The sequence below is a fragment of the Hyla sarda genome, chromosome 4, assembly GCF_029499605.1.
Source record: "Hyla sarda isolate aHylSar1 chromosome 4, aHylSar1.hap1, whole genome shotgun sequence".
Taxonomy (NCBI): Eukaryota; Metazoa; Chordata; class Amphibia; order Anura; family Hylidae; genus Hyla; species Hyla sarda.
Window position 1 is genome coordinate 327,033,696 of NC_079192.1, and position 15,876 is coordinate 327,049,571.

The following is a 15,876-nucleotide window of genomic DNA, read 5'->3' on the forward strand; positions in this document are numbered from 1 at the left end:
GTGCAATTGGTGACGCAAAAAACAAGCCCTTATATGGGTCTGTGGATGGAAATATAAGAGAGTTATGATTTTTAGAAGGCGAGGAGGAAAAAACGAAAATGCAAAAATAAAATTGGTCTGGTCCTTAAGGCCAAAATGGGCCTGGTCCTTAAGGGGTTAAAGAGGCACTCCAGTGGGAAAATAATGTTTTCAAATGAAATGGTGCCAGAAAGTTAAACAGATTTGTAAATTACTTCTATTCTGCTGCCAGCTCTGTCCGTGTCAGGAACTGTCCAGTGCAGGAGAGGTTTGCTATGAGGATTTGCTTCTGCTCTGGATAGTTCCTGACACGGACAGAGGTGTCTGCAGAGAGCACAGTGGTCAGACTGAAATTAACTACACAACTTCCTCTGTAGTATACAGCAGCTGATAAGTACTGAAAGGATTAAGATGTTTAAAGCGTACCTATCAGAGCCAACAAAAAAAAAAACTTTTATTTTAATATATCACTCAGTACCTAATCCTGACCATGTACATCTAATTTTTATGTGTCTAGAACCTTTATTTTGTTTTATTACACTTTTAATTTAGCTCACTAGTTTGAATTCCTCTCAAAGGGAGGGGGCGTGGCCTCACTGTGCAGGTCTCCGCCCCCTCCCTCAGTATGCTGTCTGCTCACGTCTCCCCTAGTATTAGCAAAACTACAACTCCCAGCTTGTCCTCACTGACAGTAGCAGGACACAAGCTGACAGTGGGAGGATTTTTCCTCCAGCTCTGAGCCCTGCACTCACAGCTATCAATCAAGGAAGTGTGTCCATGACATAGGTGATGATGCATGGACATAGCAGGACTAGTATGTGTCCAAGCAGGCAGGGGGGGCAGTTGTTTGATTGGCTTTTTCAGTATGAAATACTGAAAATTTTCTAATGAAAGCAATTGCAAAACCTATGCTTTACAAACATATCAAAAGTCTTTGTATCTGACAGTGCCCATTTAAATAAAAGTAAATTACAAATCTGTATAACTTTCTGGCATCAGTTGATTTGAAAACATTTGTTTTTCATCAGAGTACCCCTTTAATATTTTTTAGCTATTGAAAAAAAAAAATACTTTATTAAAGCCATACATGTATAGGCATTTCTATAGAAGTATCCCCAGGGTTGCAAAATTATTTCAACTGTATTTAAATTCTAGGGTTCTTATATAAGGCTGCATTGGAGGCTTCATACATTAGCATCATGCAGCATCATTTTTCCAATTATGAATAGTATATGGACAGGGGTCTGACCACCGAACCCGTCTGAAATCATGGAATTAGTTGCGGTGGAGCTAGGTACCGCAGCATAGTCAAATGCACAGTTATGAAAAAAAAAAAAAAAAAAATTATATTATTTATTAAATTTTTTTAATATTGAAACTGGGAGTTCTGTATCAAAAACCGCAGCTGAAAAATGGCATCCTATACCCAAAGGGCTATAAAAGTAAAAACAAAAACAAAAAAAAACAAAAAACACATACTATTTTACTGAACATTGTTATATCATACATTTTTTGCAGTATGCTGACTTATAACAGCCAGATGGAGGCCATAAAAAGACTCACTTTGCCTGTCTAGCCATGGAAAATTATGATTATATTTAGTGTGTAGGTCAGGTTCAGTCCCAGGGTACACACTATGTATAGCAACAGAAAAAACAAAAGGACAGAGTGCTTCATAAGGAAAAACCTATTAAAAAAAAGCGTCACACACTCATGAATCCAATATGGAGAATGCTTACCTAAAGGGGGTTGTAGGGCAGCCGTATAATCTATTAACACAGAAGGTCCCACAATGGGGAAAACAGCGTAGGAAACCACTTGAGTGGGCAGCAGCAAGTATAAAAACAACCCTACACACTGGATAAGTCAGGAGTAACCGATAGCAACTTAACAAAAAATTCTATACAAAGAAGGCTGCGCTCTTACACATACAGTCATGTCCGTAAATGATCGCACCCCTGAAATTTTTCAAGAAAAGGATTGCATTAACACATGTTTTGCGATACACATGTTTATTCCCTTTGTGCGTATTTGCACTAAACCAAAAAAAGGGAGGAAAATAAGCAAATTGGACATAATGTCACACCAAACTCCAAAAATGGGCTGGACAAAATTATTGGCACCCTTAAAATTTGGTTGCACACACTTCGAAAAACAAAAAACAAAAACTCAAATCAGTCGCTTCCTATAACCATCAATAAGCTTCTTACACCTCTCAGCCAGAATGTTGGACCACTCTTCCTTTGCAAACTGCTCCAGGTCTCTCTTATTGGAAGGCGCCTTTTCCCAACAGCAATTTTAAGATCTCTCCACAGGTGTTCAATGGGATTTAGATCTGGACTCATTGCTGGCCACTTCAGAACTCTCCAGCGCTTTGTTGCCATCCATTTCTGGGTGATTTTTGAGGTATGTTTGGGGTCATTGTCCTGCTGGAAGACCAAAGATCTCGGACGCAAACCCAGCTTTCTGACACTGGGTTGTACAGTGCGACCCAAAATCCATTGGTAATCCTCAAATTTCATGATGCTTTGTACACATTCAAGGCACCCAGTGCCAGAGGCAGCAAAACAACCCCCAAAACATCATTGAACCTCCACCATATTTCACTGTAGGTACTGTGTTCTTTTCTTTGTAGGCCTCATTCCATTTTCGGTAAACAGTAGAATGAGGTGCTTTACCAAAAAGCTCTATCTTGGTCTCATCTGTCCACAAGATGTTTTTCCAGAAGGATTTTGGCTTACTCAAGTTCATTTTGGCAAAACACAGTCTTGCTTTTTTATTTCTCTGTGTCAGCAGTGGGGTCCTCCTGGGTCTCCTGCCATAGCGTTTCATGTCATTTAAATGTCGACGGACAGTTCGCGCTGACACTGATGCTTCTTGAGCCTGCAGGACAGCTTGAATATCTTTGGAACTTGTTTGGGGCTGCTTATCCACCATCTGGACTATCCTGCGTTGACACTTTTCATAAATGTTTCTCTTCCGTCCCGCCTAGTGAGATCAGCTGATCAGCCATGGGTTGCAAACTTCTTGATTATGTTGCGCACTGTGGACAAAGGCAAATCTAGATCTCTGGAGATGGACTTGTAACCTTGAAATTGTTGATATTTTTCCACAATTTTGGTTCTTAAGTCCTCAAACAGTTCTCTTCTCTTTCTGTTAGGGTGGCACGCACAGACACACAATGCAAAGACTAAGTGAACTTCTCTCCTTTTTATCTGCTTTCAGGTGTGATTTTTATATTGCCCACACCTGTTACTTGCCCCAGGTGAGTTTTAAGGAGCATCACATGCTTGAAACAATGTTATTCATCCCCAATTTTCAAAGGGTGCCAATAATTTTATCCAGCCCATTTTTGGAGTTTGGTGTGACATTAATGTTCAATTTGCTTTTTTTCCTCCCTTTTTTGGTTTAGTTCCAATACACACAAAGGGAATAAACGTGTATAGCAAAACATGTGTTGCTCCAATCCTTTTCTGGGAGAATTCATTTTCTAGAAAAATTTCAGGGGTGCCAACATTTACGGCCATGACTGTACAGGCTCCAATGTAGTGTGAAAGCATTTCGAGGTGAAGACCCTTCTTCATACCTCAAAATTCAACTTCTGGATTCTGTGGTCTGAAGTAGGGGTTTTCACCACAAGTACACACTAGACTAGGACAAAAAAAAATGTGATGTGATCATCCGCTAATACGCCTATGCTCTGACTTTTTTTTATTTTATTAAATTTTTTTGCTGTCAACCCTTTCTGGACTTTCTAGGTCTAAACCACCTGACAGCATAGCACTTGTACTGTCCAATATTTTGTCAAGCACTGATCATCCAGTAAGTGGCCAATAGATGTGTACAAAGTGCACAGTTAGAGGAGAACTATTGTGCAAGGGTACTCCACTGGAAAACATTTTCTTTTAAATCAACTGGTGCCAGAAAGTTAAACAGATTTGTAAATTACTTCTATTAAAAAATCCCAATCCTTTCAGTACTTATTAGCTGCTATATACTACAGAGGAAGTTGTTTTCTTTTTGAAATCTGTCTGACAACATGCTCTCTGCTGACACCTCTGTCCATTTTAGGAATTGTAGGAGCAAATTCTCATAGCAAACATTTCTTGCTCTGGACAGTTCCTAACACAGACAGAGGTGTCAGCAGAGAGCATGTTGTCAGACAAAGGAAATTCAAAAAGAAAAAAGAACTTCCGCTGTAGTATAAATCATCTAAAAAGTACTGGAAGGATTGGGATTTTTTCATAGAAGTAATTTACAAATCTGTTTAACTTTCTGGCACCAGTTGATTTAAAAGAGGAGTGGAGTACCCCTTTAAAAAGATGAGAGGCCTATAATTTTCATCATAGGTATACCCCAACTATGAGAGACAGTGAGAAAAAAAAATCCATAAAATCACATTGTCTGATTTTTAAAGAATTTATTTGCAAATTATGGTGGAAAATAAGTATTTGGTCAATAACAAAAGTCTCAATACTTTGTTATATACCCTTTGTTGGCAATGAGAGAGGTTAAATGTTTTCTGTAAGTCTTTAAAAGATTTTTACACATTGTTGCTGGCATTTTGGCCCATTCCTCCATGCAGATCTCCTCTAGAGCAGTGATGTTTTGGGGTTGTCGCTGGGCAACACAGACTTTCAACTCCTTCCAAAGGTTTTCTATGGGGTTGAGATCTGGAGACTGGCTAGGCCACTCCAGGACCTTGAAATGCTTCTTACAAAGCCACTTCTTCATTTCCTGGGCGGTGTGTTTGTTATTTTCATGCTGAAAGACCCAGCCATGTTTCATCTTCTATGCCCTTGCTGATGGAGGAAGGTTTTCACTCAAAATCTCATGATACATGGCCCCATTCATTCTTTCCCTTACACAGATCAGTCGTCCTGGTCCCTTAGCATAAAAACAGCCCCAAAGCATGATGTTTCCTCCCCCATGCTCCACAGTAGATATGGTGTTCTTTGGATTCTTTATCCTCCAAACACGACGAGTTGAGTTTTTACCAAAGATCTACTGGTAAAAACTCAACTGGTGCATGTAGTTATTTTTTTTTAAAGTAGTGAAATAAAATAAAACCTATATAAATTAGATATCCTTGTAACCATATGGACCGACATAAGAAAAGATATGGTGTCATTTTTACTGAAAAATGTACTGCATAGAATCAGAAGCCCCCAAAAGTTACAAAATGGCATTTTTGTTTTTCAATTTCACCCCAGAAATATTTTGTTTCTGGTTTCGCCGTAAATTTTGTGGTGAAATGATTGATGTCATTATAATGTACATTGGTGGTGCAAAAAATAAGCCCAGTAGAAGCATCATCTGATGTGAAATGGACATTACCCTGTCCCTGCACCTTTTCTACGCTCCCTTATACACTTGTGGCTGTTAAAGTGAATTTGACTACGTTGCTTATACCCTTGCAGTGCCTGGTTATTCTCTTTTATACATAAAGTAAAATAAAACCTATATAAACAAGGTATCCTTGTAACTGTATGGACCTACAGAAGATATGGTGTCATTTTTACCGAAAATTGTACTGCATAGAATCGGAAGCCCCCAAAAGTTACAAAATGGCGGGATTTTTTTTGGTATTTTTTTTTTTCCAATTTTGCCCCACAAATATTTTTTTCTGGTTTCACCGTAAATTTTGTGGTAAAATGATTGATGTCATTATAAAGAACAATTGGTGGCGCAAAACATAAGCCCTCATATGGGTCTGTAGGTGCAAAATTTAAAGTGTTATGATTTTTAGAAGGTAATGAGGAAAAAACTAAAATGCAAAAACTTAAAAACCCTGTGTCTTTAAGGGGTTAATAGAAGTGATTTACAAATCTGTTTAACTTTCTTGCACCCGTTGATTAAAAAAAAATAAAAAATAAGTTTTCCACCGGAGTACCCCTTTAACCATCATTAGATGGCTCATACAGATCAATGCAGTACTTGAAATCATGAAGTCTGCGGTCCATTGGTAGAGCCTGCTACAGACAGCTGCTATCAATAGGAGCAGACTGGCAGCCATGGAGGCTTAGGCAAGCACTCTAGCTGCCGGGACATCATATCTATAGTCCTGTAGCCAGGAGATTTAACCCACTGCACCCCCAAGGATGGCTTAGACATGTTTTTAAATGCCTACAGCTACTGAAATCAGCTGCGGGTCATTGGGTATGGAATTGTTGGAACCATACTTTTACTCTGTTGTAGGGGATGTTCACACTATGTAATTCCCGCAGAATTCTGTGAGCCGAATTGCGCGAGTAGAATTACACCCAGTGTGAATGGGTCTTCCGCAACACCAGTTCACACTGACGAATTTCAGAGGCCGATTAAATTGTTCCGTGCAGAGAAAGAACATATTTATTCTTTGTGCGGAAGTGTGCGAGCACTGCATAGCCGTCAATGGTGACGGCGCAATTCCGTGCGGTCCTACTGCCGAAGTATTTTCGGCGACGGCTGCCAGATGGAATCTCCGCTCGCAGAATTCTGGATTGCAGTGACTGCCTCAAAAGGTTGTGCAACAAAAATATTAAGTTTAGGGGACCAGCATTTTTGTCCAGGACAATTATTATTATTTTTTTCCCCAAAATTATTCTGTTAAACCACAACTCAAAAGCAATGTCTGATTTCCATCAGTAAATCTTCACTTATTATATTCATTTCTACTTTTGTCAGTTTCAAGTTATTTTTGTCCACATCTGTGCATAGCCTTATATTATAATACCCTGTCATTTCATGGGAATACAAATATTTACTGGGATAAAAAGAACTGACAGGCTCTGTGAAATTAAGTCTATACTGCACCCAAAAAATAATAAAAAATAAATATAATATATAATAATAATAATAAATAATTCTAACCATTATACAACTACTCTAATGCTCTCTTTTACAATGCAGCAGTACATGAGACTCTCCATACTATTGAAGTGAGCCTAGAGATGCCGGGTTCCCACGGATCACATTCGTACTTATGAAATTACATGTCACTTATGGAAAAAATAAAAATACAAAAAATACAACAGGAAATGATAGAAATTGCTACCAACCTGACAGAAGGGGACGACACAAAACTAATAAATAGTGGTCATTTTTATGCTATTACTAGCAGCGGGTTGCCCGCTGTGGGAAACCCCCTGCGAGTTACGCTACCATTGATTTAAAGGGGTTCTCCACTGCTTTAACCTTCTTGGGGCAGTTAGGTAGTACTGCGGCTATATGTTATTACCCCTTTGTTTCCTGCTGGTAACGCTACTGTTGTTGGGTTATTTTTCACCTTATTTTCAAACCCGGAAGCTGGTTACTTCATTAGTTTGCTGGCTTTTTTCGACCACAGTTTTTTTTCAGCCGCCGCCATCTTTCCATCACTATGTCACCCTGCAGGGTGTTGTGTTGGAGGCCGGCCTGCCCCACGCTCCGTACGTGCCCGCCTCCCACGCTGATGAATATTTCACCGTCAGCTTCTTATAAGCTGATTACTGATTGGGCTGCTCGCGGCGAATCGGCTCCATTGTTGGGCGCATGCGCAGTTCGTCCTCAGTTGGGAGGGTCATCTGCGCATGTACCATTGTGTTTCCAGCTTCGGGACTGACGCGCTAGGGTATTGTTAACACTACCCTTGCCAGAGGGGAGACCCTATGTGCTGGACAGCTCCCGAAGGTTTGCTAGGCGCTCTCTGGCAGATGATCCTCCCGACCGAGGATGAACTGCGCATGCGCCCAACAACGGAGCCGATTCGCCGCGAGCAGCCCAATCAGCAATCAGCTTATAAGAAGCTGAAAGGAAGGAGGTGGAATATTCATCAGCTCAGGAGGTGGGCACGTACGGAGCGTGGGGCAGGCCGGCCTCCAACACAATACCCTGCAGGGTAATGTAGCGATGGAAAGATGGCGGCGGCTGAAAAAAAACAGTGGTTGTAAAAAAGCCAGCAAACTAATGAAGTAACCAGCTTCCGGGTTTGAAAATAAGGTAAAAAATAACCCAACTACAGTAGCGTTACCAGCAGGAAACAAAGGGGTAATAATATATAGCCACAGTACTACCTAACTGCCCCAAGAAGGTTAAAGCAGTGGAAAACCCCTTTAAATGGATCCGCGGACAGTCCGCAAATCTGACACTATTGCGGACTGTCTGTGGACCTATTCAAATCAATGGTAGTGTAACTCGCAGCAGGTTTCCTGAAACCCGCTGCTAGTAATAGCGTGTGAATGCACCCTAGCAGGAGTTTTTAGGGGAACTTAGTGACTGATGGCAGCACTCCCAACAATCAGCAGTTTTGCAATGCTGCCCCACCTAGGTGTACATAGGGAAAGGAGCTAAAAGCTATTGTTTTGTTCATGGTATATTTGGCATGCTGATTTACTGCAGCTTGGTTCCTATTCACTTCAATGGGAACGGAGCTGCAGTAACCCAGAAGCTGTGAGGACCCAAGGAATCTGGCTTTGTGCACATCTGGGCATGGGCGCCAGGTGTCAGCCCCCCACAAATCAGATATTGATGCCCAACCTGTAGATAGGCAGGAACACTGTTTTAAGGGCATGTTCACACAGAGTATAACCATGTTTTTTTTGCACAGAAAACTATGTGGATTTCCATGTTAAGATCCTAGTAGTGCCGCCATACGAAACGCCAGTCCCCATTGACTTCAATTGTAAATGGGAAGCTGCAATGAAAAAAAAAAAAAAAAAAGTGACATTCCTTTCCACGTGGTCCAGTCACATCTTTTCTACATTGTTGTGATAGAGAACAGGATTGCCATTAGTTGCCATGCAGCACCTGTACTTGTAACTTGAAGCCATGGCAAATACAGAAGCTGCACAACAGATATAATCCACACTCGGTCACAATGTGTACAGGAACTATAAAAAGTATGGTTTATGTTTATTGTAATGACTGGATCATATGTTATAGTCTGCATATTATGTATAACAGAAAGCTCCATTCTAGAGCATGGTGCCCATGATCAGACACCAGCTGTTTCTGCCAATGATCTGTTGTCAGGACAATGCCGTGGTACAACACACAGCTGTATCCCTCGCTCAGTACAGCCAAATGTATATGCAGTGAAGCTAAGCTCTGCGCCTATCTCAGCATCTACCAAACGCAGGACTCAGATTACATTAGAGAACTAAAAACAAAAGGGAAATGTGCCAGAAAACACAGTGCTGTATTTCTGGAGTCACCATGTAAGAAAAAAACAATACTATGTAGGTATACCAACAAATATGTCTATAGTCACACTAGGAAGAGCTCTAGCAAAACAATACAATATAACAATAGAATAAGGGCTTGTAGTGAACACAGGCGAGCCCCAGGAAAGGTATACACATGGGGAGAATATGCAGTGAAAATATTCAAACATTCTACAGCAAATCTTATCTATATGCCTTTACCCTTTGGGGGTCTAGAAAAAGATCAAGGTACAGGAGGAATAAGGGTACGTTCACACTGAGAAATTGGCGAGGAATTCTCACTTAAAAATTCCGCTGCAGAATTTCCTTTTTTTTGTTGGTTTGTTTTTTTAGCAGAATTTGCATGGAAATTATGCAGAATTCCACGTTGTAATATAGGAGAAAACAGTGTTTTTTTTTGCTGGCCGAAAACCACCAATTAGAATCTCCCTTTTTTTTGCGTGGAATTTCCACACGGAACGGTGTCGGGCTGAAAAAAAATGATTTCATTGATTTCTATGGGACAAAGACCCGGATTCCGATTGAAGAAAGAACAAGTTCATTGTTCATGCGGAACGGGATTCAGCGTTGGAATTCCGCTTGCTGAAATTCCCGAGTGTGAACTGAGGAGCGGAAATACAGTTAAAGGCTATTGGGTTTTTCACTACTGACTGAATTGGAGAGGAATAAGCGAGCGGAATTACTCAAGTAAATTCCTCTCCAATTCCTCAGTGTGAACATACCCTAAAAGGGAGGAATCTAGAGTTGAGCAGAATTGTGTGATGCCTCCATGAGGACAAGACAACCAGGAAAAACTAACGTTGCAGTCTTTGGGGCCATTTGAACTTCCAGATATTATTCAGTGGCTAAAGGCATCCTGCCAAATGCTAAAAAGGTCATCTAGAGATGACACTCACACTCCTCAATGTTTTCCTTTGTTTAAAGGGAACCAACCCATTATCCCTTTCATGGAGTCTTTCAGGGGTACTACACAGGAAAAAAGTTTGTTCTGGTGCCAGAGAGTTATACAGATTTGCAAGTTATTTCTATGTAAAGATCTTCAAGGAGCTATCCAGCATTAGCAAAACAGAGCTGATTCCTTAAAACAAAAAACTGCATACCTGTCTACAGATTGGGAGTGGTTTAACAGCTCTGTTCCATTGAAGTGAATTGAGCAAGTTGTAATACCACACAACTGCAGACAGGTGTGGTGCCATTTTTGGAAAAAAAATTTGCTCTGATATGTTACAGAGGAAGTTGTGTAGTTCTTTCCAGTCTGAACACAGTGCTCTATTCTGCCACCTCTGTCCGTGTCAGGAACGAATCCCCATAATAAACCTCTCTTTCTCCAGACAGTTCCTTACACAGACAGAGGTGGCAGCAGAGACCACTGAACAGACAGGGAAGAACTACACAACTGCCTCTGGAGCATACAGCAGCTGAAGGCTTAAAGGCGTACTATAGGGGATAAGTGTCTAAATGTTGGGGGATCCGACTGCTGGGACCCCCGCAATCTCCTGCCTGTCTCCAAACTCTCCTCGTGCACGGAGTGCTCTCCGACCCTTGCAAGGAGACAGTCGATTCCCAAATGAAGAGGTGTTCAATGCGCCCACTCCATGTATCTCCATGGGAGAGCCAGAGATACACGAATGCTGTATTTCCTGCTCTCCCATAGACACAGCTCAATTCAAAGGGACAGCCATGGGGATGTGCAGCAAATCACGGGGGGTCCCAGCGGTAGGAACCCCACTTGATCAGACACTCATACCCTACCAATTGGATAGAAAATAAGTTGTCCTACACCACAGTACTCCTTTAAGATTTTTAAATAGAACTAATTTACAAATCTTTATAGCTGTGGCTATACACCATATTTTCATAGAGGTGATGCAAAATATTGCATCGTGGTCTGGTTTACCTAAATGGGAAAACATGCAATACCATGCAAAGATGCTACTGTGGAAGTATGGTGTCTGCAAAGAACAAACCAAGCTCAAACCAATGTGATATGCTCAATGCTTGTACAAGCGCTGTGGCCTCTTCAACCAGCCAGTACCAAGAGTCAGAACCCAAAAGCTCAAATTAATGGCCATCTAATTTATGTTTTTTCCCACAGGACTAAAATGTTGGATTTCCTGCAAAATAGTTATTGATCTTGACTTCCGTAAGGGTTCGTTCATACACATTAGATCTGTTACACAAGTTTCTGCAACCGATAATTAGGCTAGGGTCAGCCCACTGGCAATTTGTCTAAAGAGGGATGAAGTAGTATGCTGTGGTGTATAGATGGAAGGCCCATTGGCCTAGATTTATCAAAAATAGAGTGATTTTCCCACAGCAACCAATCACAGCTCAGCTAAAGAGCTGAGGTAAAGTGAAACCGGAGCTGCTATTGGTTGTTGTGGGAAAATATCATGCAGTTTGATAAATCTAAGCCATTGCTTTTAGAGAGCTGAACACAGTCAACTAGTGACATGTTGGGCCCTTTCCAAGCTTATACATTTATTTTGTAAGACTAAACTACTCATACAGCCATGCTTTTGAGTCCCACAAAATACACATATACATTCAGAAAATGGGACAATCATGTCAACAGTTGACCATGTTTGGCCCAGTAAACTCAATGGGCCTGCTGTTCGTATGCCGCAGTATAAGTTGCCATTCCTTTTTTACACATTGCTTGCGTATACGTCAAATTTACAGGGCAAATATAGTATAAATATAGCCTCAATTTCATTCATATTTTTAGATGAATAGGACAGTTGCAGAAATTTCTAATAGAAATCTGTCATGTGAATACACACTAATCATGGGAAAATCCTCCAAAAATCTATAGCATTTCAGTCCTATGTGAAAGAATGATATGGCTATGTTCACACAAAGTATTTCGGTCAGTATTTTCCTCAGTCTTTGTAATCAAAAAACATAAGAGGAACCAACACAGAAAAACTATAATTGAATTATATGTACCTTTTTCGGTGTTGGTTCCACCTCTGGTTTTGCTTAAAAATACAGATGTAGGCAAGTTCACACTGCGTTCCTGCCCCCATTAATCATATTCGTCGGCATCCTGCCTAAAAAGGGGCGGCCACCCATACTGTTTACAGAAGCAGAGGTCCCCATCACTTCTATGACAAAACTGAGTAACCTAGTGACTTCTTTCGAGACATATGTGCTATTTCAAAAGCGCCACAGCCCCCGTTATGGAGTCTTCCTAAAATAGCAGATATGTCCCAAACTATTCGGTCAGATTGGCCATGGAAGTGAATGGGGTCCACTGCTCCCATTAACAATATACATTGGCATGCCGATTTTGACAGGATGCCAACGGATGCAATTGACAGGGGCAGGAATGCAGTGTGGTCCTTGCCTTACAATCAGTGTTGGGTTTTTATTAGTGTGTATTGTTGTTTTAGACTTCCATGATTCCACTTTATTTACTATTGGGACACACAGGTTAGGAAAGTTCAGACTGGTGGGAATTTTCTGCCATATACTTATAGGACTTTGTGAGAATTCAATAGTAATAGGTCAGGTTGTTTGGGTTTGCAGGTTTATTTTGGCACACTACGTTACAAATTCTGGTACAGGCAGAACCTGTGGCGCGATGCACCAGATTTTGGCAGATGACCCAACAAGGGCAGGTTGGATTCACAATAATAAATCAAGGCCACTATGCATGACCATAGCCTAAGGGTAAATTCACACACAATAACATTTTGTGACTTTTTTTGCACACATTTTAGTTCCGTAATTGGCTGTAACAAAACAAAAAAAAAGTGCCGATTGCGGATGAAAAAAAAAAGCATGTGACTAAATTTTACAATGTGTGAGGCCATGTTCCCAGATGCAGGGCAAGACTTTTGGCCAAAACCACACCCCCATGCATTTACATGATGTTGCTGGGAGTATTGTCAACATTGTGTGGTTAGTGGTGACTCCATTGGGGGGGGGGGGGGGGGAGAGAGCGTGGTTTTTACACATACGTTCTCTTGCATGTGGCAACGTGACCCTAAAAGACTGGATAACCTCTTTAGATTACTGGAACAAAAAAACTGCACATATAGAATTCCACACAGAAAAATGTAATAAAATTTACCGATCAATGTAAATATCAGGTTCAAGAACACTGGTGCATTAAAACGTACCTGTCTGTGTCCCCGTAGGTATGGGGACCCCTAATGGTGGGATTTTCAGGGGCCATTTTCATTATTAAATATTGACTTTTTTATTTTCATCAGTAACAACATATAAAATGTTTTTTGGATCTGACAGTGCCCATTTAAATCCACCCTACGGAGTTGATACAGAGGAAGGCAAAATCCCACATGAGGCGGCTGTTAACTGCCCCATTCTAGGGCAAAACTTCTTCCTGACCCCAATTACTGTAAATATAGTTTAGCACAAATGGGAAAGGTTTTTTTTTTTTTTTTTATGAAACAACGTTAAAGTATGTGGACAGAAAGATAAGGAAGACTGCAGCAGGACAGGGCTTAGGAATGCAGAAAAATAGTGAAGAGAATCTGAAAGTGCTAGAGAGCAAAACCGCAACAAGTTGTTAAGAGACACAAGACAAAGGCAATAAAACAAGTGAGGTGGGTGGGTGCAGATACAAAAGGGAAAGGTGAACATTATATACTGAAACATATATATTGGTTTATTATGTTTTGGTGATCACTTTCAATATAAGAGGATTCAGTGTATCAGCAGCTAAAGAGAAGATTGTAACATTGTGAAGATTGGCAGGATATTGATAAATATACTGTAAATAACGAAGGTAAACAGAAAATCTACAAAGCAAAACAAACAAGCAGAGAACAAAGAAGTAAAGGAATAGGATGAGGTAACAGCATTAGGATTGTGACTGAGCCAAGAGGACAATTCAATAGACAGAGCTGGCCCAGAACTCTGTAATGGAGCTGCATCATCCCTCACAGGTTTCTCCTACCCCTCAATCCCAGGGTACACAGATCTACCTCCAAAAAAGGTCAATTAACCCCTAAAGCCACCATACGAAGTTTCTGCCATCCTATGAGATGATCTCAACCATTTTTTTCACATGCTGTAATGATTTGTCTGATCTCACCAAACCCCCATCCTCCACCCTCCATCCCTTCCCCACCCAAATGTAAGTTCTCAATGTCTCCCCAAGGTCCCCTCCCACACAATCCCCCCTAAATCATCTCAGATAACAGAGCAGAGAACTGGACTCCTAGCTATGTTGTGACCCACCCTCCCTGTTCTCCAGCAATGTCCTCTAATTCCCTTTCCTCTGTTCACCAGACACAAAGAGGTAGCAGATCTAAAAGAGCAGCCCCCCATCCAGACCCTCTACACAGCTCCACATCCAGACCCTCTACACAGCTCCACATCCAGACCCTCTACACAGCTCCACATCCAGACCCTCTACACAGCTCCACATCCAGACCCTCTACACAGCTCCACATCCTAGCAGCCCCCCATCCAGACCCTCTACACAGCCCCCCATCCAGAGCCTCTACACTGCTCTGCATCCTAGCAGCCCCCTCATCCAGACCCTCTACACCGCTCTGCATCCTAGCAGCCCCCCATCCAGACCCTCTACACAGCTCCACATCCTAGCAGCCCCCCATTCAGACCCTCTACACAGCCCCCCATCCAGACCCTCTACACAGCTCCACATCCTAGCAGCCCCCCATCCAGACCCTCTACACAGCTCCACATCCTAGCAGCCCCCCATCCAGACCCTCTACACCGCTCCGCATCCTAGTGCATAATGCCATCTGCTGCCAATGCACCATCCTAGCTGCAAAACACAGGCGATCAGAGGAAACAATGAAGATGTACAACTGCAGCCAGGCAAGCAGTACCAACCACAGGGCAGCCCAGGAATCAATGACACCTACACAATCCTGTCTGCTATTAATCCCATCAGGCCTTCAGCCCTGTAATAGGGGCACACAAATCTAGTGCCCACCTGCAGCTCCTGTACTGGGGGCTATAACCTGACAGGTGGCCCATGCAGAACATGCCCAGTGCTGCGCCACACCCCTCATACCATCATGTGCCAAGCATCACTAAGGACATGCCAGCTGTTGGCACCATTATAAGACATCTGTATATTGCTCTTTGTTAGTGGTGCCCTATATGCTCCAGTCACTAGACATCCCAATCCCTGCAGGGGTGAAGGCCCCTCCCCCAGCCCTGCCCTATCCCTCCACATTACCTTATGTACTGCACCATTTTATCAAATGCCCCCCACTCACCCAACAATAGCCCTTGTCAATGGCCTATAAAGAATGGCAATGTCACTCTCCAGCCTGGCAGTGCCCTCCTCATGCCCATTCTTAGTGCAGCCGAATTATGCAGCACAATGCAGTGCCAGTACACGTGCAGATAACCACAGCACCCAGTGCCCTACATGTACCCAGGGTCCTAATGCCAGTGCCACTCACCAGTCTGTGGGGGTCTGCTCCTGGATGACATCCTGATAGGCAGCCAGCAGCTCCAGGCGGTGGAGTTTGAAGCTAAGAGAGGCCATGCCGGCTGCAGGCTGACTGTGTGCCGGGGGATGGAGAGACAAGGCAGAGGACTGAGGGAGGGATGAGGAGGAGAGAGGTGGAGGCAGTAACTGCAGCGCGGGGAGGGGAGGGCTGGCTGGAGGGGAGCTACGGGGTCCTAGTGCACACCTGGCCAGTACCAGAGAGGACTGAGGGGG

General features: G+C 42.3%; 1 protein-coding gene across 2 annotated transcripts in view; it reads right to left on the reverse strand.

Moving 5' to 3' along the window:
* DBN1 (drebrin 1) overlaps positions 1 to 15,793 on the reverse strand; it is an 80,242-nt gene extending 64,449 nt beyond the window's left edge. Inside the window, exon 1 of one of the 2 annotated variants that reach the window (XM_056575007.1) lies at positions 15,614 to 15,793. In XM_056575007.1, coding sequence (XP_056430982.1) covers positions 15,614 to 15,699 — 86 coding nt within the window. In that variant the 5' untranslated portion in view covers positions 15,700 to 15,793. The remainder of the gene's footprint in view (positions 1 to 15,613) is intronic. The other variant, XM_056575006.1, reaches the window with a different exon arrangement.
* Positions 15,794 to 15,876: the final 83 nt, after the last annotated feature.